The 27,820-nt window shown below is 43.9% G+C and overlaps 2 protein-coding genes across 15 annotated transcripts in view; one reads left to right on the forward strand and one right to left on the reverse strand.

Annotated features, from left to right (window-relative positions):
- The window catches only part of LOC310714308 (TBC1 domain family member 7-like), a 41,982-nt gene extending 17,676 nt beyond the window's left edge, over positions 1-24,306 (forward strand). For both annotated transcript variants that reach the window (XR_014529623.1, XR_014529624.1), the window contains one exon: positions 23,382-24,306. The gene's annotated coding sequence lies outside the window, so the exon portion shown is untranslated. The remainder of the gene's footprint in view (positions 1-23,381) is intronic.
- Positions 224-27,820, reverse strand: part of PHACTR1 (phosphatase and actin regulator 1) — a gene marked incomplete at its 3' end in the record, with an annotated part of 251,467 nt that continues 223,870 nt past the window's right edge. For 12 of the 13 annotated variants that reach the window (XM_083519363.1, XM_083519364.1, XM_083519362.1 and 9 more), the window contains 7 exons: positions 26,657-26,865; positions 25,903-26,059; positions 18,134-18,189; positions 16,572-16,633; positions 6,742-6,882; positions 4,243-4,319; positions 224-1,973 (listed from right to left, as the gene is read on the reverse strand). In XM_083519363.1, the coding sequence (XP_083375489.1) occupies positions 1,958-1,973; positions 4,243-4,319; positions 6,742-6,882; positions 16,572-16,633; positions 18,134-18,189; positions 25,903-26,059; positions 26,657-26,865 (718 nt within the window). Of the gene's footprint in view, positions 1,974-4,238; positions 4,320-6,741; positions 6,883-16,571; positions 16,634-18,133; positions 18,190-25,902; positions 26,060-26,656; positions 26,866-27,820 lie in introns of those variants that run through there. The other variant, XM_083519361.1, reaches the window with a different exon arrangement.

Here is a 27,820-nt window from a genome sequence, read left to right on the forward strand (position 1 = left end):
CAACTGCATGTGTTAAGTGCTAAGCTGATAGCCCAGCCCACTTGGAAATTAATGTTGGCAGAAATGTGGGAAAAGGCTCAGCATACTTCTTTAACCAATTGCATCACAAATCACAGTAAAACCAGAATAAGTGGTTTTACTTGCACAGAATTTGGCAATCTTATTGTTAGGAGGAAATGTTCTACCTTGTCTGGTTTGTAACCGTAGCCATAATTTGTATTTTTAACTGGAAGGCACACAGGGGATAAACCAGCAGGTAAATCGACCCCTTGTGTGTCCTCCAAGCCACTCAGTAAAGAATGCTGAGCCTTGTCCTGTGCTTCAAGGAAGAAAACAGACCCATAACCACACCTTGTGAACCCCCTGGCATGCTACCACACAACTGTTGATAAATGCAAGGTACTGAGGAGCTGTAATATGTAAAAGCTTTTCACAGCATTGTGCCCACCCACTAGCTGTGGTGCCCAGTGATGGTGGGGAATGCCTTTTAGCCTCCTCAGCTAAAAAAGAAAAAAAAGGTGCATCACTAAATAGGCCTCTTTTTATTTGACTCAGGCTGAGGAGGAGAGAGGGCGTTTTCCACAGGGTGAGGAGAAAGTGCAGGTTACCAAGTGTTCTGTTCAAAAAGAAAAGTTATGCTGCCCTATACAAGCTTCTTAACACCAGTGGAAAAGTGTGAGAAGTGAACTTTGCTTGGGAGAGGCATGCTCAGGGCTCAGCTGCTGAAAGAGAGAGGGGGTTCCTTACCAGGAGGCATCAAATTGGTGGGCTTAGCCAAAGTGCTTTCAAAGACAGGGATCTGGAACACTATCCAATGTGCAAGGGTCATCCTATTAAGAGAAGAGCCAATGCCTTAATAACAAAACAAAACAAAAAAACCCTCCACAAATCCAATCCAAATGCTTTGGTTCTCAGTATCATGCTGGGACATTCATGACAACATATTTTGTTATTTACACCATGTAGTGTTCTACACAACAGAAATCCCAGCTCTTAAAAAATAAATGTATCCATGCGCACAGAGCAAAATTGACCCTACAATGATCTTGAGCTCCTTTCTTCTCTGCATTGCACACCTTTACGGAACCTGCAGCATCTAAGTAAAGTTGGCGTGCTGTATCAATTTGGTTAACCGGCAGTGCTGCTCTGCCATCCAGCCTCTTTATGCAGGTGTAAATGAAAGCAGGAAGTTACCAAGCAGGGCAAAAGGCATCCTGACTCGTTCTGTCCGTAAAGGTAATAAGCATGTTACTGAATATCCCTGTAATAATCGGCAACGATTTCAAAACATCACTTTTTGCAGCAAGGGGGGGAGGGGGGTCACTTGAATGAAAGAAATGGGTGACAAGGAATCTTCTGGGTGTTTCCCTCACAAAACTAATGGGTGACAGCCAGCCAGCCAGCCAAGAGATCCTCCAGGGATGATTCTTGTGAAGTGTCAAAGATAGGTAGATCCTCTGAGCGGGTCTCGGCCTTCCCCCGCATCTTTCTAAGGTGCTCTCAAACAGAAAGAAGTGTTTGCTCAAAGTGTTGACTCAGAAGGATGGCAGGCCTCGTCCGAGCTTTTGTCCAGCAGGTCTATGCCCAACACCAACTGCCTTCAGCTTTCTTTGGAGTCAGATGGGAGATGCCTGAAGGAAGACGGGATGCATTAACGGCTGATCTAGGATGGGGAATCCACACAGCAGAGTTTCGAATATGAGTGCCAACTCCTGGCCCAATTCTTGCCATGAGTGGCTTCGGTTGCTGAAAGTTGTGCCAACATGTCTCATGATGTAGTTCTACCAAGAACAGGAACACAAGTTTCCCTGTCGCCGTCGCCGTCTTCTTCCTCCTCTTCTTGGTTTTTAAAAAGGCAGTCCAGGAAATTTACATTGTACATTAACAGAGAAGTGAATGGTACCAGCACTTATGGTTCTTTCCAGATATGTTTTGAAGATGGTGGAGTGCTCAATTTCTATGGTCTATGAAACCTAAAATTAAAAAAGGGGACGGAGAAGGAAAAGAAAGTAAATCCAATTGTGTTTGGACGAGTCAACCAATTTGATTGTTGCATTTCCCCCCCCCCCCAAACATTCAGAATCATGACAGAGCTTGGGGCCTGAAATATCCAATATAAACCTAATCCCTCAACAGCCCTGAGAACCATGGAGAAGTGAGTTGGGAGTTGCTGTGGGAATGAAGACCTCTCAACAATTTATCCTGATAGGTAGGATGGTACATAGCAGCCTTCCCAACCTAGTGCCCGCCAGACATTTTGAAGTCTGCTGGCTGGGGCAGACGGAAGGTGTAGTGCAAAGCATCTGGGGGACACCAGGTTGGGGAAGAACTGGGTAGCAGAAGGACTGCCAGGCTGTCTTCCTAGGAAGGGAAGAGGTTAATTCTACCCAAAGCCACTGTGACTGTCCTAGCTGACTTGCACATTCTAAGGATTCCCAATTATATTCCTCCACCAGAGAGTCATTCATACATAAAACTACCGTGCAACTGTTGTGTGAACTACACTGCAATATGTCATAAGAGGTTCTCGGGGTCTTTTATTTTACACAGTATTTCACTCTCATAAGAACTCCTTCATCTGCCACAAGAGAAAAGCAACACATACACATATTATGTCTGCCCATTACTCATTTCCATAATGGCACAAAGATCTCATTACCTTCCTAATGATTTTATAATAAGGGCTTCTTGGGGGTTTGTGTAAGTGGGATGACTCAACAGCATAAAAATCAAGATGGGGGGGGTAGGTACAAACGGACATGGAAAACGAGCCCTGGTAGTTTCCTGTCACAGGGTTAGGAGGGTAGAATTCTGTGTTCAGATAGATAAGGGGTTTCCCAGTGTAACTGGTCTGTACACAAACACACTCCATCCAACATTCAATCCTTTGGTCTGACCCAGCAGGACTCTGCATAAGTCCTTAAATTCTGTGATACAAAGTTGAGTGGTACATAGTAGTAGTAGTAAATTTTATTTATATCCCGCCCTCCCCAGCCGAAGCTGGGCTCAGGGCAGCTAACAACAATAAAACAGTACAAAACTACAGCACAAACCACTCTAAAATCATTCATTATAAAATTAATTAATTCAAGCCACTGGCAACCATTGGGCCAGAGCTCCGCGAAGATTGCCGAGGGAGGGAGTCAGGCTGTGCCCTGGCCAAAGGCCTGGTGGAACAGCTCTGTCTTGCAGGCCCTGCGGAAAGATGTCAAGTCCCGCAGGGCCCTGGTCTCTTGTGACAGAGCATTCCACCAGATCGGAGCCACGGACGAAAAAGCCCTGGATCTAGTTGAGGCCAGCCTAACTTCTCTGTGTCCTGGGACCTTCAAGATGTTTTTATTTGAAGACCGTAAGTTTCTCTGTGGGGCATACCAGGAGAGGCGGTCCCGTAGGTACGAGGGTCCTAGGCCGTATAGTATAGGGCTTTAAAGGTTAAAACCAGCACCTTAAACCTGATCCTGTACTCCACCGGGAGCCAGTGCAGCTGGTATAGCACCGGGTGAATGTGATCTCGCAGCGAAGACCCCGTAAGGAGTCTCGCTGCAGCATTCTGCACCCGCTGGAGTTTCTGGGTCAGTCTCAAGGGCAGCCCCACGTAGAGCGAGTTACAATAATCCAGTCTGGAGGTGACCGTCGCGTGGATCACAGTGGCTAGGTCAGGGCGAGAGAGGTAAGGAGCCAACTGCTTAGCTTGGCGGAGATGGAAAAATGCCGCCTTTGTTGTAGCTGCTATCTGAGCCTCCATGGAAAGGGAGGTGTCAAAGATTACACCCAAACTCTTAATGGACGGTGCTGGCACTAATTGCGCCCCCGCAAGAGATGGGAGTTGCCCCCCCAATCCCATATCGTCCCGTCCCAGCCACAGGACCTCAGAAACAGAAATGTAGACCTTTGTTATACATCTGAAAAAAATTCCAGGGCTAAACCAGCCGCCTTTGCATAATAATAGTAAATATATGTATATACCATTCCTGCCATGTTTTTGCTTCTATGGAAATGAAGCTGCCAATGTAGTTGCAAATATCATTGTATATAGCCCAAGGCAAGCCTTACATCTAGCAATACTACAGATGAATAGTATACAAAAAAAATAAAATACATACTGACAATGAAGGGGTCCTGGAGATTTTTTTTTAACCAAATATTGGTCAGGGCTACATATGAGCCTTTTGTTGATGGAGTTTGTACTGGAAATCTGCTTTTTCAGTCATTTTTAATTATTATTTAAAAAAAGCATCTCACCTTGTTAAATGCCTGCTTAATTCGTGAACTTCCATTTCAGTGCTTTTAAACTCATTGAGCTCTTTGCGAATTGCCGCCTGCAGGGGACAAATAGAAGCTTGTAAATATGCAGCTGAAAAGCAGTCTGAAGGTACATTCCACTTTTCTAAATTATGAATAGATGGGCACTAAATGGAAAGTGGTCCGTCTCTTACGAGATCAGTAGCTTGCTAGAGCCACCACTCGGAATGTGATACGTTATAGCAGCCTGGGTGACACTTGGGATGCTCACCTGTCAGTGTGTTGTACACCTGGATCCAATACATATTGACTAGAAGCAAGGGCCACAGCCTAATGGGACGTTTCTCCCAAGTACGCATGCACAGAATTGCTGACTATTTTAAGAAAGGGGGAACTATTCTAGCTGCTGTGAACAGGAAAGAAATTAATTCTTTAGCTATAAGGGTAGAATTTGTGGTTAAATCTAGTGAGAGTAAAGCAATTGCCGAATTAGGAGAGATAGATAAAAGACTTTCCCCCAAAAGGCGTGGACCATGATACACTCTCACCAAATATGAAAACAAGAACCTTGTGCAGTTTTTGATCTTCAAAATGGCTTGTGATGTAGAAGGCAAAAACTCATGCACTTGTAAATACTAAGTGTGCATTTGACACATATGATGGCTATATTTTATTTCAAAAGGGGGGGGGGAGAGTCCAGGTTGCATGAGCTTTTGCCTGCTAGCCACAGAAGAAGCCACGAGGCAGAGACATACTTCTTGAGCTCCCTTGTCCTTTGCTGGTGAGTTTGGTACTCATTCCTAGTTCTTACACACTGGACTTTGGGAACACAGATCTGCCAAACACAAATCATCACACCAACCAGGAAAAAGACAGATTTAATGGAGATCACTCTGCCCGAAGGTCATCACTACTTAAATCTTATGACCTGGGTCTTTTGCTGCTAACGCTGCTGAAGATCCAACAACCTCAGACCACATTTCAATTTCTGCTAGAGATTCTTCTACATCAATCTAATAGTGTCAAAAGAATTTTCAAAAGGGGTATATCACATCTTTCAAGACGAAGTCAAATCTTGTCCGTTAGGAGCATGGGCAAATACCATGGAGCATTAACTGTCTCCTTTTAGTGAAAGCTGTCAGTTTGACTTTCCTCCAAGCTGTGATAAAGTATCCTCACAAACAGGAATAGACATGCCACTAACTGCAGGAGGACAATCAGGCTGCAAAGATGAACTCTCCGGAAGAGTGCACATGACCTCTTCTTCTAGCACACAAATGTTGAGTGATTTATAATGTATCTGTATTATCTCCCGGGCTGCTTATTTTTCACCGTAGGTTCTGTGATGACAGATAATCCACACAGAATCAATGGGGGCTTGATAGGCTAGACTGTGTCCTGAGAGGCCAGATCTAACTCAGATCTAACCAAGACTGGTGAAAGACTGCGGTTTTTAAGAGGGCTGGGTGTGGTTTGAAAGGGGTACCATTTCCCCATGGAAAAATACCTTTTATTCTACTGTCTCCAGTCAAACAGTTTTGGGAGATAGGTGTAAGATAGGTGGGGTGTTGCAAGAAGGCCTCTTTTTGAAACTCAAGATACTTGGTACATTAAACCAGACATTAAAGAGACCACTGGGATTGAGAAGAAATATTGACAAAACACAAGTTGCCTAAGCTATCACCTTAAGAAACACAGACCTTATTGATGCATTGTCACTCAATGGCTGAATATGTGGCAAGCCTGAGTGTATTTCTTATCTCAGTTCTGTGGTATCCTGTACAGAAACAGCTTGCAAAATCTATTCCTCTGGTGGAATTGCTCAGCAAAAAAATGCATGCAAGTGTTGTCAAACAAAGTATTTCTCAAATAATTACAGGCTTGATTTCCCTCATGCCAGGTTTGGTGATGGTGTAAATGTCCCACAGGTTTTACTGGAATTAATGCAAATTTAAGCAAGTGTAAGCTAATGTTTGTGATGGGAAAATTAAAGAGACTTGGCAGGAAAAGCACACAAAATCCAGTTGTAGCTCCATCAAACAGGCATGCTTTAAGAAGCAATTCTTTTGCACATTCCTTGTATAAGCTGACCTGAACTGCACCTCCTAGACTATTGTGCAGATCCGACCACAGCCATCCTTTGGTTTTTGCACTTCCCCAAATTTTCTGATGCAATTTTTGGCTCAACAGCTTATAAAAATTTGTACATCAAGATAAAAACACACTTAAGCATTAGTTCTTTGGGAGAAAAGATGTTCAAAAACGCGTATTTAAATATGAATTCCTGTGCATTGAAGAAACCATAGATTAATTAACAAATGGGATGAAATAGACTTATGCAAGGACATTGTGGAGCACTGCAGAAGGTGCTGGGCTGCAGCTCCCCTCATCAGTGACTATGGACCGTGTTGGTTGGGGCTGATGAAAATTACAGTCCTATGTTAGCTACCCCTGCATTAGACTAAGACTCAAGCCCAAGGCTTCCCCTAATCTACGTACCTTGTCAGCAGCTGTGAGCCGTGTCCATGGCTTGTCTGCCCGCCTGTCATAGTCCTGAGCGTCTGCCACTTCCACATAATCACTAAAGCGGATGAGAATTTTCCTTTCGCGCAGCTCTTCTACTGTAGGCCTTTGACTTAGCTGTAGGGAAAAAGAGAAGTGTTCCAAAATGTCATTCTTCCCCAAAGCGATACGCTGATTTCTTGCGCTGACCAAAGGGAAGGGGAGAGGGAAAGTTAAAAGAAATGCTGCTTTATTTTCCAGTTCCTCATCTGTGTCCAGTGGCTGGTTTTTAACCACTGTTTCTGCCATCTTAACATTAGATGTGAGGCCACCAAGAGACACCCCTTGTACTAAAAGACTGCCTATTATTTCTGAATACTGGAGCATGGCTGGACTGAATGCATGATTTGTTGATTTCACACCCACCACTGATTCTTCATAACTCCACCAAACATTGAGGGAGTCCAAGACAGGGCACCTTGTTAAAGTGCCTTCTTGGTGGTGGCATCGTGGATGTGCAATACCCACTTTTCAAAAACTAGAGAAAACATTACCTGATCTGTCAGACTGTAGAGACACATGGAGGCAATTAACACTGCTTTCCTTGCTTGTTGTTTATGACTGCATTTACTTGATTTCATGGTTAGCACGCTATTTTCATGCATTTTGGCAAGGAGGTGGTTTGTAACTATTAAAATAAATAAATCTGACAGTTCCACATTGTTCTGAAAAGTTGACTGAGAAGCGTAGCTGCTGCCTCTTTGGTATGTCATACTGTTGGAAGAGGCTAACTGGTGCAACGAGACCCTAACTAACTGGTGCAATGAGAGGCTAACTGGTGCAAAGTGACAATCAATTGGTGAAGTGAAGCCAATATATATTTGAGCAAGGACTCTGCAAATATGCTCACAACTCCATGTCAAACTGATGGCCTGTACCTCAGGGTGCTTTGAAGAAGTTGGAACATGCATCCAAACTGATTAAATATTGCACTTCACCCATTACTGATGTGCCGTTTCTGACCTGGCTGAACAAGAAGTACAATTACAAATGGCCTGATCAGAGGCATGGCATCTAAAAAAGACTGTATTCTGTGACCTGACACAAGCAACTGAAGGTGTCATGTTTTCTACATAAATCCGCCCTGGGTTCAGTGACTTAACAATAAACTTGTTGGCAAGACGTTTTGCATCAAATGCTGCATTCTCAGAGCTCGTCAAACTATCTCCAACGGCCTGAAGGTGGACCTGACGGCTATCCTGCTTTTAAGAGTTGGTGTAAAAGTATTCTAGGTGAATACAATATTTTTTGAACCAGCTTCGCTGAGAATAGCTCTGATATGTCATCCCAAGAATATGGCAGTAATGGTACACCCAAAAGGAAGGCCTAATGGGGATCTTTTCATATCAGAAAAAATAACTCATTTGCTAGTGTACTTTTTTCCATAGAAAGTAAGGCTGAAGTATGTTGATTAAGCTTCCCCAGTTTTTACTTCCAGCCCAATTACATGCACATTTACTCAGAATTATTGAGGAGGAGTATATCGGGCAATAGTCAGATATGCTGTTGGTGGCCTACCAACTGAAAGAGCGTTTTGGCATGCAACAATCTTCATTGTACTAAAACAATTATTTCTAATGCAGTGATGTAAAAAAAGTAGGACAACAGTGCTCAGAGAGGTCTTCACAAATCTGTCATACTTCTGTCATACTGTTAAGTCCGTATATTTAATAGTTGGTGATAGGCATTTACCCAAGAGCAGAGTATGGCTGAAAACGACTTATATTCCCCTTGAATGCACTGAACTTTTAATAAAGTAAGCAGATTTACAGGGATTTCCCAAGGATTGGGGCAACCTGTTGAGATCGGTATGTTACGCAAATGCCTCTCTTAAATTATGTCCAATCAGTTTCATCTTTGGAACCATAGATAAGAGCAGCATTTTTGTCCCATTTGTCAGGAGCTACCCTAATCACAATTCTGGAAGAATGCTGCAACCCTTAATTTGATCTTAGGTCCTAAGGTCCTGTTGATACTAGGCCTTATCTCTTACAACTACCTAGACTGACTTTACGTTTTATTTAATTTACGTTCAATAACGGGTGAATTAAGGGCTTTCCTTTCACGGCCATGCCAGTGGAGATTCAATGGCAAGCTGTAGGGCTGTCTAAAATAGAATCCTTTCCCCAGCCTATAGAAGAGGCGAGAAACATGAAATGAAATAGCTGAATTCACTTTGGGGACTTGGGGAAAGGTTTACCAACTCCACGCTACTCATGGGAGCATGGCCAGGCTACCCAGTAGGACCTTGTAATGTCAATCCAACAATGGCCTCATACTTTATGATCTGATACTGGTGCAGCAGTTGATAACCTAATCTTAAATGTGTTTTTGGACTGGGATGTGGCGACTATAAAGAATATCACGCCACTTCTGCTAAAACGCTATTAACTGGAAAAGTGGCTGGAAGCTTAAGGACGTCAACAAAATGGGTCCCAGTGATTCAGCAAAAGTGGTTGCTGCAGGGGTTACAAAAAAGCCCTATTTTTTTGTAACCCCTGTAGTATTTTTCAGAGATATAGGGTTGTATTAAAGTGAACATAATTCCAGTCACTTTCCCTTCCTCCCCTTCCCTCTGCAGCTCCCCCTCTCTTCAAAATCTGCTCTAGAGCATTGGACCCTCTGCAGGAGATTCTGAGGCCATGCAGGGAGCTGAAGGGGAAAGGAAAGCTAGAGTTGTGTGAGTGGAACTCCAGTTGTGCTGGGTTGGATAGATCCCAAGTCCTTTTAGCTAATGCTGTGTCACAATGCACATGCAGAAAATTCATTTCACTGTCGGCTGCACACAAAATTCTGCATGCAACAGGCCTCTTGGGTGGAAAACATTTTTCCCGTCTAAGCATTATGAAGCGCTTATGAAGCCATGCCTCTTTCAGACATGTGCTGCCTAGAGCAGAGTAATAATTCAACTCTAATAGAGTGAAAGCCCCCAAGCAGGTTATAAATACAACCAGGGACTATAAGCTTGTATTTCTCATCCTTCAGTGCATAGGTCACCAAAAAATACCTTTGTTGCTGTTTTTTGAACAATGCATCTAGGCCTGCCTGGAATCTCTGTTTGCCTACCCATTCCTTTGAGCTTGAATCCTAATAGTTGAAAGGATCTCACCAGAGACCAGGGGCATGGAACCTTTTTCAGAGGACTGCATTCCCATCTGGGAAATCTTCTGAGGGACACGTGGTGGGTGGAGCCAAAGGCAAAGGTGGGCGGAGCAATACATGTAAATGTTAGCAATGTGAAGTAGGGCTGGTTTGCACACACCTCTGTCTTTATTCTCCAGCCAGATTCCTGGAGTTCAAGGATATATTCCAGCCAGGCAAAAATACAAGGGAGTGTGGTATAATGAGTCTCGAGGGCCAAGAAGACAGACTTGGAGGGACACACTTGGCCTCCTGTTCCTGAGGTTCCCAACTCTGCCATAAACCAAGAAATGATGGCCGGCAACATCCCTGTGCAAGGCTGGAAGATTTTTTTCCCATCTACAAAACAGTAGCCTCATTCTATGTGGCCTAAGTGCATGTGATCTTGTGCTTCCCCATTACACAGTGACAGCTAAATTTGAGTTGCAGACATTACTGAACTACAAAGAGGACATTTTTATCTTTGCTGCTGCCGCCGCCGCCATCATCATAACTCCACAATGATTTATTTATTTTGCATGCAGTCCTAAACCAAATAAGCAACAAGTCCCCTGAAACCTGACCCTGGGAATATCAAAGATTCGATTAAAAGCTTGTGCACTCAAAAGTAAATGTGGAGTTCCATCCTCTCTGCTCATGTGATGTTTCCCCACCACAGCATAAATTAAGTATGAAGTGCCAGCGTTATCACCCAGTTCAAAGCTTTGGGCTGTTTGTCACAGATTCTGGATGCTATTCAAATGTAGCGTGCCTTTGAAAAACATAATGTTCTTATTTATATTTTCGTGATGACAAGGGATCAAAAAAGAGGAGCTTGTAAGCTAAATATAGACTTAAAACAATGATTTAGACTGAATAGTGAAGTCATTTTCTACTGTCATCAGCACATTCTGTGTTTTCAGGGAATAAGAGAAAAGTGATGCTTGAGTACAGGACAGCAGGAACTTTCACAATGATCAGACTCTCTGGAGCTGAGATGGGCAACTTTAGGACCTGCGGGATTATATCTGACCTATTAAGGGTGGCTCCCCAGCCAGGGCACGTGACTCATTCATGGACTGATTGCTCCGGGGAGCGATCTTTAGTGGGAGGGATATGACCTGTGGGCATTGCTTAGTCCCTGCTCCAGAGGAAACTGAGCTAGGTGAACAAGTCTTAAGAAATCAAGAGTCCCTTGTCATGAATAATTACAACTGTGATTTTAAAGCAATTAACTTGTCTTGTGATGGTTGGGAAAACGCTAACGGGATGAAGCCTTTGAACAGAAAGGAGGAAACGCTTAATCTGCTTTGTAAGGAAATGAGCTCGGGTTCTATCCAGTTATCTTCCTCATCCTGTCCTTTGCCCGACAGGCTTTCATCGCCCATCCATATAGGAAGCTTCTGATATTTTGGGTTAATGCTTTAGAACGTGATTGGGAGTGAAGATGTCCTATATATAGATTGTGGCACAGCTCAAGCTGAACCTGACCCTAAAATTCCCTGTGTACTCCCAGGGAGGCTCACCTGACACCTTCGTTACATATCTTTAGGCATCAGGCAAAAACTTTCCTCTACAACCAGGCCTTTGGCTAATTAAACAATCTATATGGCCTTTTAAATTGGGGTGGGGGCAATTGTTTTTGCTTGTTACCGTGCTGTATATTTTTGGGTTTTTTATATTGTTGTGCATTTATAGGTTTTTTTATATATTGTAAACCATTCTGTGATCCTAGAAGGTTGGTATAGCAATTTAATAAATAAAATAAACTATAAATAAATAAACAAGATAAAAAGCAAGCTTGAAAGGAACAGCTATGGTTCTTCAGAATATAGCTAAGCAGGGGCTGAAGGCTTGGAGCAAGTACAAGTTACTACCAGGGGTTTAAAACCATAATATTTTCACTGAGCATTAGTCTGCCCTGTGGCCCTCTGCATATCTGAAGCATTGATTCCACTCCAAAGTAGGGTGTGGCACAGAATTCTGCCCAAGACCAAGATATCTAGAGCAGCGGTTAGAAGGAATATGGGCAAGAACTGAATCGCAGCAGCAGCTTGTATGCAGGTATTAACAGCCCACAACACAAACAGCAAAGGCCACTTGTACTCTTGCCAAAGCTAGCGGCATTTGTCCATTTTTTCCATATTATAGCACATGCAAAAACACCAATGAAACGCATTCTCTCTCAAGCAAGCTCTTGGATGCTTTTACACAGCGGACATTTTCTCTCACAGTACTTCCATGTAAGGAACAGGCTTAGTTGATGCCTGGGACAATCATGAAAAAGCACCCTTGAACTTGACTTTGATTTCACACCAGTAAATAAGCGCAACCCGCTGGGGATTTCTGGTGCCTAAGCTTTATGGCAGAAATAGGGAGCTGTGCGGGAGAACATTCCTTGGCACAACTCTCACTCATTTTAACAAAGTGTGTTCAAGAGATGCTCCCAGTGTTCTGCTCTGACTGTTCCAGTGAAGCAAGCAGACTGGGTATAGTCAGACAATCCCTCACTGTTTCATTGGCCTCACTTGGCAGTTCTAACTGTATGGCTAGAATTAAGTGTTATGCTCCCACAACACCAGAGAAGTCCAGAGAAGGAAGGTGGTGATAGTACTTGGCTTTCCATTTAGCTGGACCCCATGGGCAATTGGTTGGCCAAATGGCCAGATTCACCAAACGAGATAGTACAACAGTTATTATGTGATAAATCAGTGTTGGGGACCTTTCCAGGTGTTGTTGGACCAAAACTCCTCTCTGCTCCAGCCAGCATAGCCAATGGTCAGGGATGATGGAAGCTGCAGTTCTGCAACATCTCGACTGCAATGGGATCCCCACCTCCCCCAAAAAGTAGTTGTGTAAATCTCACCAGAGCTATCTATGCTACTATAAATAGCATGCCTCATTGGTGGTCAACCTTCTGGGCAATAGTGCCAGAGTATAAGATAGCATGTACCAGGCTCCTACACACTGCACAGAATATATGCAGCCCACTCACTCTGCCTTGGGGTGCCTCTCGACTACATTCACCCTGATCTGTTGATCCAGGGAGCAGGCAGCAATGCTCTGCCTTTGCTGAAGACAAATCGGTTTGCCTTCCGGGCCCACTAGGCACAATGCAAGCTCTCACGGTCTGTGTCATCAGCTGGCTACAAATACCCTCAAATATCCACACCTGTGCTGTAGCTTAAATAAATAAAAGCTGTTCATTTCAAATGTTGATACTAAGCCAATTTCCAGTCCAATATCTCACAAAGCTGAATTCCCTCGGTTTCCAAAACAGGGCAGACCAACGTGGGTGGGGCTACCATGCGAAGCCACAGTCCAGGAATATAAAATACCATCCTGTGCAAAATGTCTGCGAGAAGCATGAAACGTGGTCTGACATGCTGAGAATTTCCTTGGCGTTTCAGCTATTACTATGACAACAACTCAGGTGTTGATAATGTCCTGTCGCATTACCCCTTCCCTCTTTGTTGCATCAGCACACCTGTTTCTTGCAGGACTCAGTGTCTAGAGGCAGAGAATCCAATTTGTAGCAGCACAAAAACCTCCTGCCTATTTGGGTTTAAGACTATTTGGTGGTGAAGGCCGAGTCTTAGACGGGGGCCAGGAGTGGCACAGGGAATTCTGCCCCTTGAAATTTCTGTGTTTTCGATGAGAAACACAATTTATCCAAATTAACAGCAGCTTCTGTTTTCTCACCTAATCTCCTCCTCCTCTGGCTGGTCACACCACTCTCAAGATCCCATTATTTCTAACACTCTGCTGCTGCTCTGAGACAACAGGAGGTCAAGGAAGAAAGTGACTGACCTGCAAATCATTTGCTAGCATTGGTTTGCTTTATAAATGAAACAGAGGCACAGAGAGAAAGAGATTGCCTTTATGCAGCTGGGGTAATGAAGTTATGTAAATAGGAAGACAATAAGCTGCCTTATATGGACTCAAACCAATGCCCCATCTAGCTCATTACTGCCCACACCGCTGGGCAACATCTCTCCACAATTTCAGACAGGGTTCTCCACCAGCCTACTTGGTGATGCTGGGGGCTGAATCTGGGATCTTCTGTATGCAAAAAAGATGCTCTATCACTGAACTATGGCCCTTACCCATCCTGAAAATGTGCTCTGGATTTCAGAGGCTGCAGGTTAATGTGCACAGTCAAGCCAAAGTTAAGCACTCCCACTGTCCTAAACAGGATTCTAAGATGAAGAAGAAGAAGAAGAAGAAGAAGAAGAAGAAGAAGAAGAAGAAGAAGAAGAAGAAGAGGAGGAGGAGTTTGGATTTGATACCCCGCCTCTCACTCCCCTTCAGGAGTCTCAAAGCGGCTAACATTCTCCTTTCCCTTCCTCCCCCACAACAAACACTCTGTGAGGTGAGTGGGGCTGAGAGACTTCAAAGAAGTGTGACTGGCCCAAGGTCACCCAGCAGCTGCATGTGGAGGAGCGGAGACGCAAACCCGGTTCCCCAGATTACGAGACTACCGCTCTTAACCACTACACCACACTGGCTCTGATGCTTAGGGCAGCATTCAAAGAAAGTAGTTCCGTTAGTGCAAAGACTTGTGGCTGTGCAGTGGAACTTCCCCTCCCTCTCCTCTCAGTGCATGTGTGGCCCAATGGTTAAGAGTGCTGGACTATGACCTGGGAGACCAGGGTTTGAACCCCACACTCAGCCATGAAGCTCATTGGGTGATCTTGGGACAGTCACCATCTCTTAGCCTATCCTACCTCTCAGAATTGTTGTGAGGATGAAATGGGGAGAATGAGAACTACGTACACCACCCTGAGATCCTTGGAAGATAAAGGTAGTATATATAAATGTAATAAAAGGACATAAATAAATGCAGTTAAAAGTTGCAACTAAATCTATCATCTTACAAGAAAGAGTGATTTGTAAAGACCTGTTTTCATAAGTTCAGGTAAATATGTGTTGACCGTGTAATTTTCATGCATTAGAAGGTTTTCCGATCTTTTACTAATAGTACATAAATATTCTCTCAAAAAAACTTACACTGTTCTCTAATGATTTATTCCCATCTGGTTCAAATGTGACAAATAACCAAGCTTTCATTCTTTAACATCTATTCTTCAGTTTAATGTATCACGAGTGGCGCTGGGGAGATGTCGCATTCAACAAGAACAGAATTAGGCTAATGCTGAGTGCTTTTGAAAAAAAGCGACACTCTAAACCTTCACAAAGCATTTCCTGCTGCACAGCCTAGTATTTCCTTTTTGTGTGGTTTTACTCTAAAGGAATAACAATCATCTTTTCCTTCTGGAGTAGTACACTCTGTGCCGCTTGCTTTTTGCTGCCTGTCTGATCTTGAGAAGATAAATTTAGCATATGAAGATTCACGCACAAATAGATAAATGTGTCTTGGGTGATCTCTTACACAGACTGAAAAACAGGAACTGCTATATACTGGATGGAGAAGCGTGGCTGCATGTGATAATGTGTAATGGATGCATGCAGTATGTATGACTAAACCCTGCAATTTTCTACCTCAAAAAAACCTGATGATTACAGTCAGGAATAGGCTCGCTGACTAAACCGACCAGCTCACAGTTCCACTTAAAATCGTTCAACTTTAAGCTTAAGGTGGCAATCCTATGTGCACTTATATATGAGAGTAAGTCCCACTGAACTCAGTGGAACTTGCATCTGAGTAAACATCCATAGGATTGAGCGGTAAACCCTATTGATATTGATACTACTACTACACTTCCGTTCATGTGACGATCACAGGGCCATTTGCTATATAAAAACACAAAAAATAAATAACATGGTAACAAGCAAAAACAACGCACCCCTGTTTAAAAAGTGATCGATTGTTCATTCGCCAAAGGCCTGGGGAAAGAGAAATGTTTCTGACACATTAAGGCCATATTTACCTGGTTCAGTTTTTAAAAAATGTTGCACTTTCCATTCTGTCCTATGTCTGTCTGTCTCATATCCCTCCAACCTACAGGAACATCAGCCTGTTTTCACTACAGAAAAGAGGTGCCCCAGTAATTTCCCCAGTGTATGAGTGGTGCAATGAGAAACTTTGCTTCTTCCTGGTCAGCAAGGCAGCTAGGCCAAGGTTTGGCAGAGTGTGTCATCTGAATTCAGACTTATGCTTAAGCTACCTTCTTGCTAACCACGAGCTGTTTGGACAGTATGCAAAGCCAAACCTTGGTTTTAGCTGTCACACCATGCTGAGCTAAAAGGATTGGGAAAAGGCAAAGGGGGTGTAAGCTCCTCTCTCGGAGTCAGCACATCCACACACTTCCAATAAGTCTTATGTGTTTGACTCACCACCAAGGTGACCTGCTAAGCACTTGACATTTTTGGAGCCCCCAAGCAGTTTGTTGAGCCCCTGACAAGCTGCTTTCAGCTTGGTGACCCACACTGCATTGAGACGTACCCTAACTACATGAATGCACTGCAATACCCAGGAATATCCCTCTGCAGCTTTCAAAAGAGGTAGCTACAGACAATGTTTCAAGCGTTCTTTCTAAAGAAGCTAGTGCAGTTTTTACAAACTATGCTCAGCATTTTTTAAAAAAACCCACAAAAACAGAGGCAAAAATGTCAAGGAATTAAAACATTCAGTTAAAAGCTTTAAGGGCCCCCAAGAATGGAAAGAAGTAGCAGTAACTACTCACCTTGCGTGTTAATCTTCTCTTTATCTCCCGTTTTTCTTCCTGCTCCTCTTGCTCATTCCGCGCTGGAAAAGATTTACAGTGTTGTAGACTGGTTGTACACGTGAAATATGAAAAATCTGGGAAGCACTGGGATGGGGTTATTGATATTTTGGTCTTTCCCTTCTGAGGGATGCCTGGGAGCAGTCAACTTCCTGCTACCTCTTTCCCAACACCTTCCTTTGCACACCTTGCAAAACATCCAAATCCTTTTTCCTCTGGCTAAGTGCCGGCATGAATTTCATTCCTTTAACTGGGCTCAGTTCATGCCAACTATTAGGCTGGGAGCCAAGGGGCTTCCTCAGCCATTACCTCTGTGCCTCGGGGTCTATCAGCTGTGGGGGAAAGAGAGGAATGATACCACTGCCAGCCTCAGTGCAGAGCACAGTGGTAAGGCAAGCAGCTCAGGGTTCAGTCTGATGTAAAATTTTTGCTTTTATGGAACAGCTTCTGGAATGAGTCCCAGAAGCATTGCACATATAAAAAGAGAGTTCGTGACAATGAGCCATCCATGCAACTTGGTTGCATCTGATCCCATGAACTCCACCTTTGCAAGTCTCAACGCTCAGCATCCTCTATGATGCCTACTGGGACCCATCATTACATTCTTTCAAATATATGCAGTTACAAACATCATTGGTTGCATACTGTTACAGCTGATGCAGCCAGTGAAAAGATGTAAATGGGCCTATTTTGCTGATTTATTTTTTAACCTACAGCAAGAAAATAAGTACCTGGATAGACATCTCTGTGTACACAGGCCTTTCCTTTCGAATGCCGTACATGTGCCTGGCAAAGTCACCAGATTAAGTGTTTGTTTAGCACATTGTTGTTGTTTTAAACAGTATTTTTCCCCAAAAAAGAAAAACTTGAAAAATTGCTTTGGGGAGGCTTTGTAATTGTCAAAAGGAAGAGACAATTAATACTGTGCACGTCCTTAATATGCAAAATGGAAAAGTGGGCTTTCCCTAAGTGCAATCCTTAAGTGTACTTGTATATCTGACCTAAAGGAGGTGAGTGCGGAGCATAGTAAGGAGGCCACACAAATCACGTGTATCTCGACAAATCCTTAGTTTCCAAAAGCACAACCTACTCATTATAACTCAGTTGCTAACTACATCAAGCTTAGACATACAGGGTGGTATCCAATGCACTGTAGGGATGCAACCCTATGCACATTTATACCTGGAAATAAATCCTCCTTAAATCAGTGGAACTTACTTCTGTGTAAACATGCACAGGTGTGTATTGCAAAAGAACAAGAGCATAACCTGGACTTCCTTGGCTGACTAGTGACTCAAAGATGTTCTCCCCTAAGTACCAAACTGAAAATGCTGAAAACTGTTCGCGACAAGTGTTGTGAATATAGCTTCACAGGAAATCTGCTTTGAAGGAGGACAGTAATAAAAGGGCAATGAAAACCTGCTTGTCTCTAGCAGAGGGAGGGGTGGAGCTGAAGGGGCCCTTTGCCCAGAAACCCGAGTACGCCATCTCCCCACACCCCTCACAAGTTTGCAGTTACTCACGTTTGAGAATGTTCCTCTGCTCCAATTCTTCAGCAGTTGGCCTCTGGCTCAGTCGTCTGTGGAAAAAGCTCAGGATCAGTTTCTGGACCATATCATGTGACATTCAGTGTGGTCCCGGGTTACTCTTTGCCCCATAATGCAGAAACTGGGAAGATGACTTTGCCCTGGCATGATATGCCTTGGTAGTTTCCTTCCTGCTGCTGACCAAGGGGAAACCAAACCTGCTGTGTCATATCAGGAATGCCTCTACCATCTCCACCTCAGGCTAACTGGCTGAGAGAGAAGATGCAGGTGTCTCGACTTGTCATCTTCTTCCCTCCCTGCTCTTGCAAGCATGACAAGCTCCGCTCTGTGCTCTTCCTTCCCTACGCTTATGTGAGCCTCCAAACTGTGGCCTGCTTGTCCAAAGAGGCAGTGAAACAAAGGCAGCTAACAGCCCAGAAACGACGTCGAAGCATGGTTAGAACAATAATGGCTCTTCTTTGCCTCCTCAGTCCTCACTTTCCCTCTGAAAACCTTTATGCAATTTCTTAATGATGAATTAACAGTGGTCAAACGCACTTTCTCCTGCCAGCGTATATTTTGCCTACAACAAACACAACCATTTGGTGTAAAGGGCAATTGCAAAGCAAGCATATTCTAGGACGTAAGAGCAGCCGAGGAGCTGGGGGGGGGGCAAAGTGATGTAAGAAAAACATAGATGGCTGCGAACACTGTTGTTCCCAACTCGCTGTGACATTCAATAGCAGTTTTGTCTCTGGCTTCAAGTAACTCATTCTCCCTAAGGCCACAGATGGTTATTAGTGCTGTGCTGAAAGCTGTCCTCTATGTTTTCAAAATGCTTTCTTCCCCTGAGAAAGAGGCTTCCATTTTTTTGCCTCATTCTCAGGGCACCTTAGAATTTCTCAGCAGGTGTGGGGGTTTCAGATTGCCTTACTGTTGTGAGGTGGTCAAGGGTGATGCGTGTGTGTTACTTTCCGGTAAACATTGCTCTAGCACTCTGCAGCCTCCCCAGCTGCTCTCGCTTCCTGATTTGAAAAATCCCCTTCAGAGAAGTTACCCCCTGGGCTTCAATTCAACAGAGTGCAGACCACCGGTGAGTAATTCATAGAATGAAAAAGGGATACTTAACAAGCAGCCCTTGCCACCTTAAAAGTGAAGTAAGCATGATGAAAATCTTGCACCCTACCCATGAGAACTTCACAGAAATCTTATCTTCCTTTTGATAATTTTCAATTATCTTTTCTCGCTAACTGATGGAGTATACTTAGGGCGGTGGGAAACACAGGAGAATTTTTTGGCACAGCACTAATGATTACTCAAATATAATTTATCTGTAGTTTAGCTATATAATTTATCTGCAAAGCTTGATCTCCAAGGGTACAAACCTGCAGGAAGTTCTCCTATGCTAAGTCCTAACCATATGAATGGAACTACCTACTCTGCTCCCATTCATCTCAATGGGGCATGTGCAAGAGAACATCCCAGCAGATTTTTCCTAGTGGATTAATTTGGCCATATTGCCTTTGCATTTTCTGGCTCCATAGCCTCTTTTTTTTTTGTATTTTAAAGGCTGAAGAGAGACATACAGTGAGGGGAAGAAGTATTTGATCCTTCTGGGTTCCTGGGGGTTTTCCTGTTGTTATTCTGTCTCTCACAGCTACAATAAACCCACCATTAAAATTATGGACTGGTCATTTCTTCGTCAGAAGGCAAACGGGGAAATTTAGCTAGGGATGAAATACTTTCCCCCTCACTGTATAATGGAGACAGCAGTTCCAGTGGGACCCTCACCTGTAGTTAGGCATCTCACTAGGGGATGCCTCAAGCATTTGATCAAGGATGCTCACAAACACTGACCAAAAGCCCCTGATCAGATGCTTGAGAGCAGGATTGAGATGAACACAGACTTGTGTGCAGGGCTGCCTTCTGCCCAGTCCTATAAGGTGCCACCTGCACCTTCCACAGTCTGAAGGTGAAGAAACTTACCTTCAGGCTGGCAGAAGGAAAGGCATCCTACCAAAACCCATGATAGGAGAGATGCTGCACGGTCCAGTTGCATTTCCCCCATTGGGGACACTGGGGACTGTTGCATCCCCAGTGGGAAAGTGGTACCACACACATCAACCCCAGCAAAGGAGAAGGCCCTTAGGGGGCCTGGTCATTTGATGGGAGCAGCATGCCCCATATCACTGTCCGACTGAAGATGTTAGTCACCTGATCGGCAGTTGCAGTGACCTCCTCTGAACTTTGACAGACATCAATCACCTGACACCAATATGAGATTGAGTGACTGACAGGCGACCATAAAAGTTGGCTTGTGGGGTAAGTAATTAAGGATCTGGCCCACAGGCCTGATCCAGCTCTGACTTAAGAAGTCTCAGCTGCTTCCCCAGTGGGAAAGACACTCTGCCAGGTCTCAGAGCCTCTGCAACTGTGGTGGGCACTGCTGTCTTCTGCAAGTAGATTTTTCATCAGGGTGATGGCATGAGAGAAAGGGCTACATCCACCACAACCCTATCTTCTTAAGTGATCCCCTCATGGCTGTTACTAAGTGCTAATAAACCTGCTACATAACTCAGGCCCAGCGTAAGAGAAGATGAGTTATACTTCATATAATTTTGGAACCAATGAAAATACGAGAAACCGGCAAAGTGCTTTTAAAAAAAGGTCAGGATCATGCCACGTGTGTTCAGAATGAACTTATATTCAAGGGCACACTTTAAAAGGGGACAGCTCTGTTTAAGTACCGCTAATCACGATTATTATCCTTACAGTGCACAGCCAGTGTTACAAAGAGGATGTTTGAGAGAGTTCACCTTAGGACTATAAAGCAATTAGACGTGTGGCTTTATCTAGCTGGGCCTGGGAATAAAAATATAAGGCTGCACAGTTCAGCATTGCAATGGGTAGCTTTGTTGTGGCCGTTGCAACACGTAGCAAGCGTGTTATGTAATGGCTTTTCAGAAGCCTCATTAGAACAGCTTGTTAAAAGGAGGAACACAGGCTGTGGAAGCAAGCATTTTCACGGAAATGTTAAAGGGGCTTTGAACCTCGCAGAAAAGGAAAGTAGGTAAAAGCTGCCAACCGACCGTCAACTGCAAAAGTATGTTAACACTGTCCATTTCCAATTGTCCTCAACCCTTTAGCTTTTAGCATAGCAGAAGCAAAAAACACAGCATTTCAGAGTATCCGCCCCGCCAAATAACTACAACAAAGATGCCAAGCTTTTTGTCTATATTTGAGATTTTGGTGAACCTTCTGCAGCCATCCTAACTCTATGTCAAGCTGCTTATAAAGGGATACCTGATCTGTATTCAACCATCTTGAAGCTACATGACTGTTGACTTTATTCACTCACTGGAGCAGTGTGGTGTAGTGGTTAGTGTGTTGGACTAAGACCTGGGAAACCAGGGTTCAAAGCCCCACTCAGCCATGGAGCTCACTGGGTGACCATAGGCCAGTCACTGCCTCTCAGCCTAACCTACCTCTCAGGGTGGTTGTTGGGATTAAATGAGGAGAGGGAGAACCATGTATGCTCCTTGGAGAAACAGGTGGGATATTAATGCAATGAAGAAATAATAGAAAAGTAAGATTTTTGCCCAGGATAAACAAGGCTCCATTGGGAGGGGGTTGGGGAGACGTTAACTAAAAGCATGCACTGTGTGATGTCAAGAAATTTGACAAGAACATCTATAAAATTTGAATCTAGTCCTGAACACTCAGTGAACTGACAGTTTTATAACTCTAGCAAGTTTATGACTGTCAGAGCACAATGATTTCAGACTTCTCAGTGCACTGCAAAGAGATAAAGAATAAAGTCATCACTCTCCTTAAAGAAAAAAGGGGGGGAGAGAAGAATTCCAGAGCAACAATAACCCAAGCAATCAGTCAGTATTTTATGGGAGAATTGCTGCTCAGAGTTTCCAAAACCTCTTTCATATCGTTACTGCCACACACTCTCAATATCATTGTACTGTTCTCTTTCATCTGCCAAAAGCAACAAGAAAAGCTTCTTCCTTCTTTTATTTCTGTCGGTAGGGATCAGCTTTCAAGCTTCTTTTCCCCCACTGCCAACCTCCTCTTTGTGTCCCAATCACCGGTGGGGGTTAGGGATGGCTGTCCTATAAGCTGCTGTGCTCAGGACTGTTCTGAGCTGGTTCTGGGATCTGGCCCTATGCCAAGGGCTGGTCAAGCGGAAGCCATCTACACAGCTCTGTGTGTGTATATGTCTCTGTGTTTACACACACACACACACACACACAGTTTTTTCCCAAGAAAAAAGTGCCAGTACTCACCAGCAAGCAGGGGGAGGAGCCAACATGTGGGAAGGGGTGTGGCCTGATGCCAAGGCTGGGCGGTGAGGGAAGGTTACCTGTTTGATGCTCCCTTGCCTGCCCACCCACCTACCGGGGCGCCCTACCTGAAGATGCTGGGAATGGGACTATCTCCTTGCAAGGCAGATGCCCTACCTAACTCTCCCCATTTTGGCTATACATACATACACACATATTCAAAGGCTATCAGAGTGAATAGAAAGGGATTTCACCAGGTGGAATTGTGCTTGAGGCTTCTATTGTTTTCAGCATCTTTTACAGAGCTGCTTTCAAAGGCAGGATTTGGATGCGAGATTCCATAAAAGAAAGCAGAAGAGATGGGGCGCTTTCTACAGTTGGACCTAGACTCTCCCCTAGAGAGAGTGACCAGGCACATCTATATTATTTTGTTTTCGCCCCTGTCTTTCCATATTTTGCGCTCAATAAGAGGCAGCTCCACAGCCCACACCCTGCACCCCAGAGGAGTCCCACATGCCCTCCTGAACTCTCTTCTACCCAAAATCAGTTACCTGTCAAGAATAGCCAACCAAAGTACTTCATACTGATTTTTTAAAGCCCTATGGGGAGCATTCTGGGCTGAAAAAGTGTGGTATAACTATGTATAGCAAACCAACAAAAAACCCAGAAAGCTCCCTGTTAAGCAGAGGTTGGATGGCCATCTTGTCATGGATGCTTTAAGCTGAGATTCCTGCATTGCAGGGGGTGAACTGGATGACCCTTGGGGTCCCTTCCAACTCGACAATTCTATGGACAACAGAGGTCATTCTTGCAGTAGTTCTCAGTGCCCGCATTGAGTAGTACTCTCAACGTTCATTCAAGAAAATCAATTTCCTCCAATGCCGCAGACCTCATTGCTGCAAACTTTTAGTAAACATAACTGTTCTCATTTGGCTGTTTATGTTTCCCTCCAGGGCAATTTGAAGAACCTTTTGTGTAATGAAGAACGCTGAGTAATTCACAGCACAGTTGGGGAAGGCGCAGGAGCACAGCGAGGCTGCAGTGACTGCAATGATGACGATGAGTCAGAGCGGCAATGACCAAGTTCTCCATGTGGCAACAGGAACCTTTAGAGTTCCACTGCAAAGTCTGGAGGATGGGGTGGGGGAGAGGTCCAACTAGGCCTGACATTAGATGCATCCTTGCATTTAAAGTGAAGCAGTTGTTGTTGTTGTTGTTTAATTCAAATCACATCAGCTAGAGGGGCCTGGTAATATTCAGGATCACAGCAGGTATAGAGGAGGAATGCAACCCTTTCCTCCCCTGCTTCAGAAAAATCCTTCCTCCGAAGCTAGTATTTTTCACATTAGGAGGAAATCCCATCAGTGCCAATAAGGGATTTCTCTGCCTACCAAATGCCAGCTCCAGAGAAGGGATTTTCCTCTTGGGACAGGAGACCCAAGAAATCAGAAGGAATTTCAAGAAAGGGTGGGGGGAATGGGGGTGAAGAAGCAGCAGTGAAGGCTGACTCAAAATATCTCACCACGTTATTTGACTGCCTGGCTCTTATAAAGTTCTATTCAAATTCTGCCTCGATCCAGACATTGCAAAACTGATGTGAATGAGGTTTGGGATGAGGGCTGGCACACCCACTGAATAATTTCCCAAGGATGCTGACCTGGAAGCCAGCACCAAACTGCTGACCAAGAAGCCAACATGAGACTGTATGATTCCAGACCCCTCTCTGTCTCTCCTAGAGACACACACCAGGGCAGGTTGACAATGTCTCTCTCCCCGCCCACCCTTTGCTGCCACAAATCCCCCCTTTCTTGTGCTCACTTTCCTCCCAGCGCCATTATCAGTAGGGTTGTTTTTTAAAAATAAAATAAAATAAAACAAGTAATTTCCTCCTAGTATTGTTTCAGATTCATGCTTCAGTCATTTTAATAATTATGACAAATTGGCCCCTGGCCTTGCAATGTAGCAGAGAGAGTAATTCCAATGTATCCTCCACTGAGCGTATATTTAAATGTGGGGAATATTGTGTTTTCCTGATTATAATGCTAGTGCTTCTCTCACTCTCTTTTTTAATATATGTTCTTTTCACACTGCAGTACCTGTTGTGTTATGGAACAACTGTGGCTTCTTGACTGATATACTGGCATGTCATACAGGCAAGGCGGCAACCAATTTGAGCGGGGATTCTGTTCCCGGGTCCCACACACATCGATGGAGCATGCCCTGCCCTGTTATGCCCCACCCGCCCCAGTTCTGCCTTCTTCTGGGTCAAAAAGGACCCATGTGTCAGTGATCGTGCCTCCTTTGGACATACCTAAAATGGCCACCACCTGTACTAAAATCCACTCACACCAGTGGGCGTGGTGTGGTACAACAATGAGCATCACTGAACAATGTCCCTATTCCCCTACCCCTTTCCACACATGCATGCTTCTGTTCCCTCATGATTCCTTCATGAAAATGGCAGGGAAGAGCTGCACCCTGCACTTTATTCCTGAGATTTTCTGGGTTTAGTGGATCATGAATGGATTTTTAATGGAACCAAATAACAAGAAAATGAGCACTAGACATGCACTATATTTCATTAGCTTTCCAGAAACTGCTTTTACATCATGTGAAAAGTCAAATATAATGCTGAAATTAAAAGTTAGGGAAGCATTGTGAAAATGGAGTAAGCTGCCATGCAAATGCAGCCTGAGCTTATTTTTTGTTATGGCAATTTCTCTGTCTTCATGGAGCTCACCTCTGTTCTGTCAAAAGCCTCTACTAGTGCTTACTCCTGAGTTGAAACAGCCGAAAGAATTTGTATAAGACATTTTAATCAGCTTTCTTGTGAGGATGGAGAAATCTAGTTCAGTCTCAGCAGTGATAATTATTTCCTAATGAGTCTGGTACTAAAAATGTGTGGAGTTTTTCTTCTTCTATGTTTTATGTTCTTTCTGCAAATAATGTAGGTAATTTAATCAGCTGGCTGTTCCAAGACTCTGGGGGCTTCCTTTAGAATGGTAAAAGTCTGTTAGAAAAGTTGTTAAAATTGTCAGCTGGAATCATACTTTGCATCTCAACTTCTCCCAAAGGACCAGAAGGGTTTTACTCCCTTAATTTAACTTGAGATCTATGTCATTATGTGCCAATTCCTTAGCAATCAGGAAAGAATGATGAAGTTTTGGAAATATTATTATAGTATAAAGAAATTCACCAAGTGTTCTAACTGTTGATACTGAAAACTGGCTGGGCCAGAAAATTAAGAGATTATTAAGTGGGATACCTGGCTGTGTGGGTACCACACACATCTCCTTGAGCTCCTCAGAGGAAATGTGGGGAACAAGTGCCCCAAAAGCTCTATTACTGAAAGCTCTAGGATTGAAAGTGCTTATCTTTGGCTGGACGCTGTGCTGCCCTCGTTAGTTCAAGAATAAAACCTGGATAGTTCAAGCCACCTTATGCATCAAAGGGAGGAAATTGCATGGTTCTTACCTTGTCAGCTTTGTCCCGATTTGCTGCCTCAGCTCAAGCCTCTCCTCGTCAGTCTGCATGGGTAGGATGTTCTTTTCCTCCAGTTCTCGTTTGGATGGCCTGTTGCTAAGTTTGATGGCTAAAGAGTCCTTCCTGCAGACTTTCATGGCGAGGGAACCTTGGGCAGAAAGAAGCAGCTTTTGAGAATGGAACTTGAGACTGTGCTGTGTCTTCATCTATAGCACTAGGATCACAGCAACACAGACTTTGCTTGTTTTTTAAAACCCTTTCCTACATAGGAAGATGGATGCTACTCTGATCTTCAAACTAGAAACCTCTTTTAAAAGCCTTCCCGCTGATTCAGTGTGCTACTTACTAAGGAAATGCAAATTATTATTTTGTGCATCAGCTCTAGACAGGCAGCACGGATGCAGAAGTGGCTCTGGCCTTAGCCCAGAAAACAGTGTCTCTTTTTCACCCAAGACCTATTGTTGATACAAGAGAGCAGCAAGCCCCTGGCAGGCTCTCCATTGCATCAAAGCAACAGCAGTTTAGACGAAGGATTGTGGGGCAAGGAAACAAGCCTTGCACTCATCTTCCTGCTCCACAGTCCTTAATACAAAGCACACCACCCTGCGGATGGGAATGATATGTGCCCTTGAACCTAAGGACTTTAAGGAGGGAGTCACCTTGCTGTCCTTGAGCTTCTTTGTGCCTATTCCCAAGGGTATCAAATCTGTCTACAACACTGTGTTGTTTTCAGAGCAGCTCTTACTTGTAAATAATGAGCTGTCCTCATCTTCCTCTTCGTCGTCATCCTCTTCTTCTCTTGCATAGAGGCATGAAGAATCTTCATAGTCAGATTCATGAGGCACATTTTCTTTATTGTCATCGCATTCGATCACAACCGTTGGCACTTGTCTCATGTCTGAAAGGCCTCCTGGTCCACATTTGGTGACACTGTCTCCTCCATGCAGACCAGAGCTTGGGGAAATCAGGGGGAGGGAGAGAGAGAGAAGGACATTGGAATGACTTGCTTCCCAAGCATCAAAAGGTTATGCTAGCACCTTTCGAATGGATGTAACTTTTTGTTTTTTTTACAGCAAGGGGATAGGTTTGGAAGCGTAATCACTGGATGCAGAACCTTTTCATGTCCTGGGATGAGCCCTGGCAATCCAGATCCACAAGTTTGCAATGTGATTCAGTTCAAGCTGGGTAAAAGGCGAAGAGTGCCAGTTGGATAATGCCCACTGTGATAGTGCTTTAAATACTGTGCGCATACTTGTCCTCACAATGCACAAATATAAAAACGTTTATCTCTCTCCTATTCTCCACAGAACTCATGGTATGGTTTCTATTCATCAAAAAATCCAACTGAACAGGCAGTAAAAAATACACAGCCTAGCATTAAGTACACACCAGTTGAACAAAAAAGGGCAGAAAAGAAAGTGACCATTAGCAAATGTAAAAAACAACAACAAAAAACCCAGAAGTACTAAAAACACATGACACTGTAAACTCCCTAAAACAAAGCATTTCTTTCTAACAGAGTTCTGGGCCAATTTGCGCAAACAATTCCAAAGTGTGAGAGCTACCACCAAGGAGGCTCTGTTATGCTCTCCACAAATATTACCTCTGTAATGGAAGAAACCCTAAGCTGGGCCTGGTCTGCAGATCTCAAGAGATAAGTGGACCTATAAATGCTTGCAAGTGGAAAGAGGCATTCACCAAAATCCACAACTCATGGGGGACTTCCACATAAAGCTCTTTTCATTCCACAAGGAGTTCCCTACCATAAAGGGTGCTATAGCCAATGACTATCAGTCCTCTGGTTTATCGTAACAGGCCCCAATTTAAGCAACTTTGTACTGGCTGGCAGTTCAAAAATTTTATGTGAACTAGTAGAAAAAAGCCATTGTGGGCTGGCAACCCATTCAGA

The sequence above is a fragment of the Podarcis liolepis genome (assembly GCF_965112155.1).
Source record: "Podarcis liolepis genome assembly, chromosome: 8".
Taxonomy (NCBI): domain Eukaryota; kingdom Metazoa; phylum Chordata; class Lepidosauria; order Squamata; family Lacertidae; genus Podarcis; species Podarcis liolepis.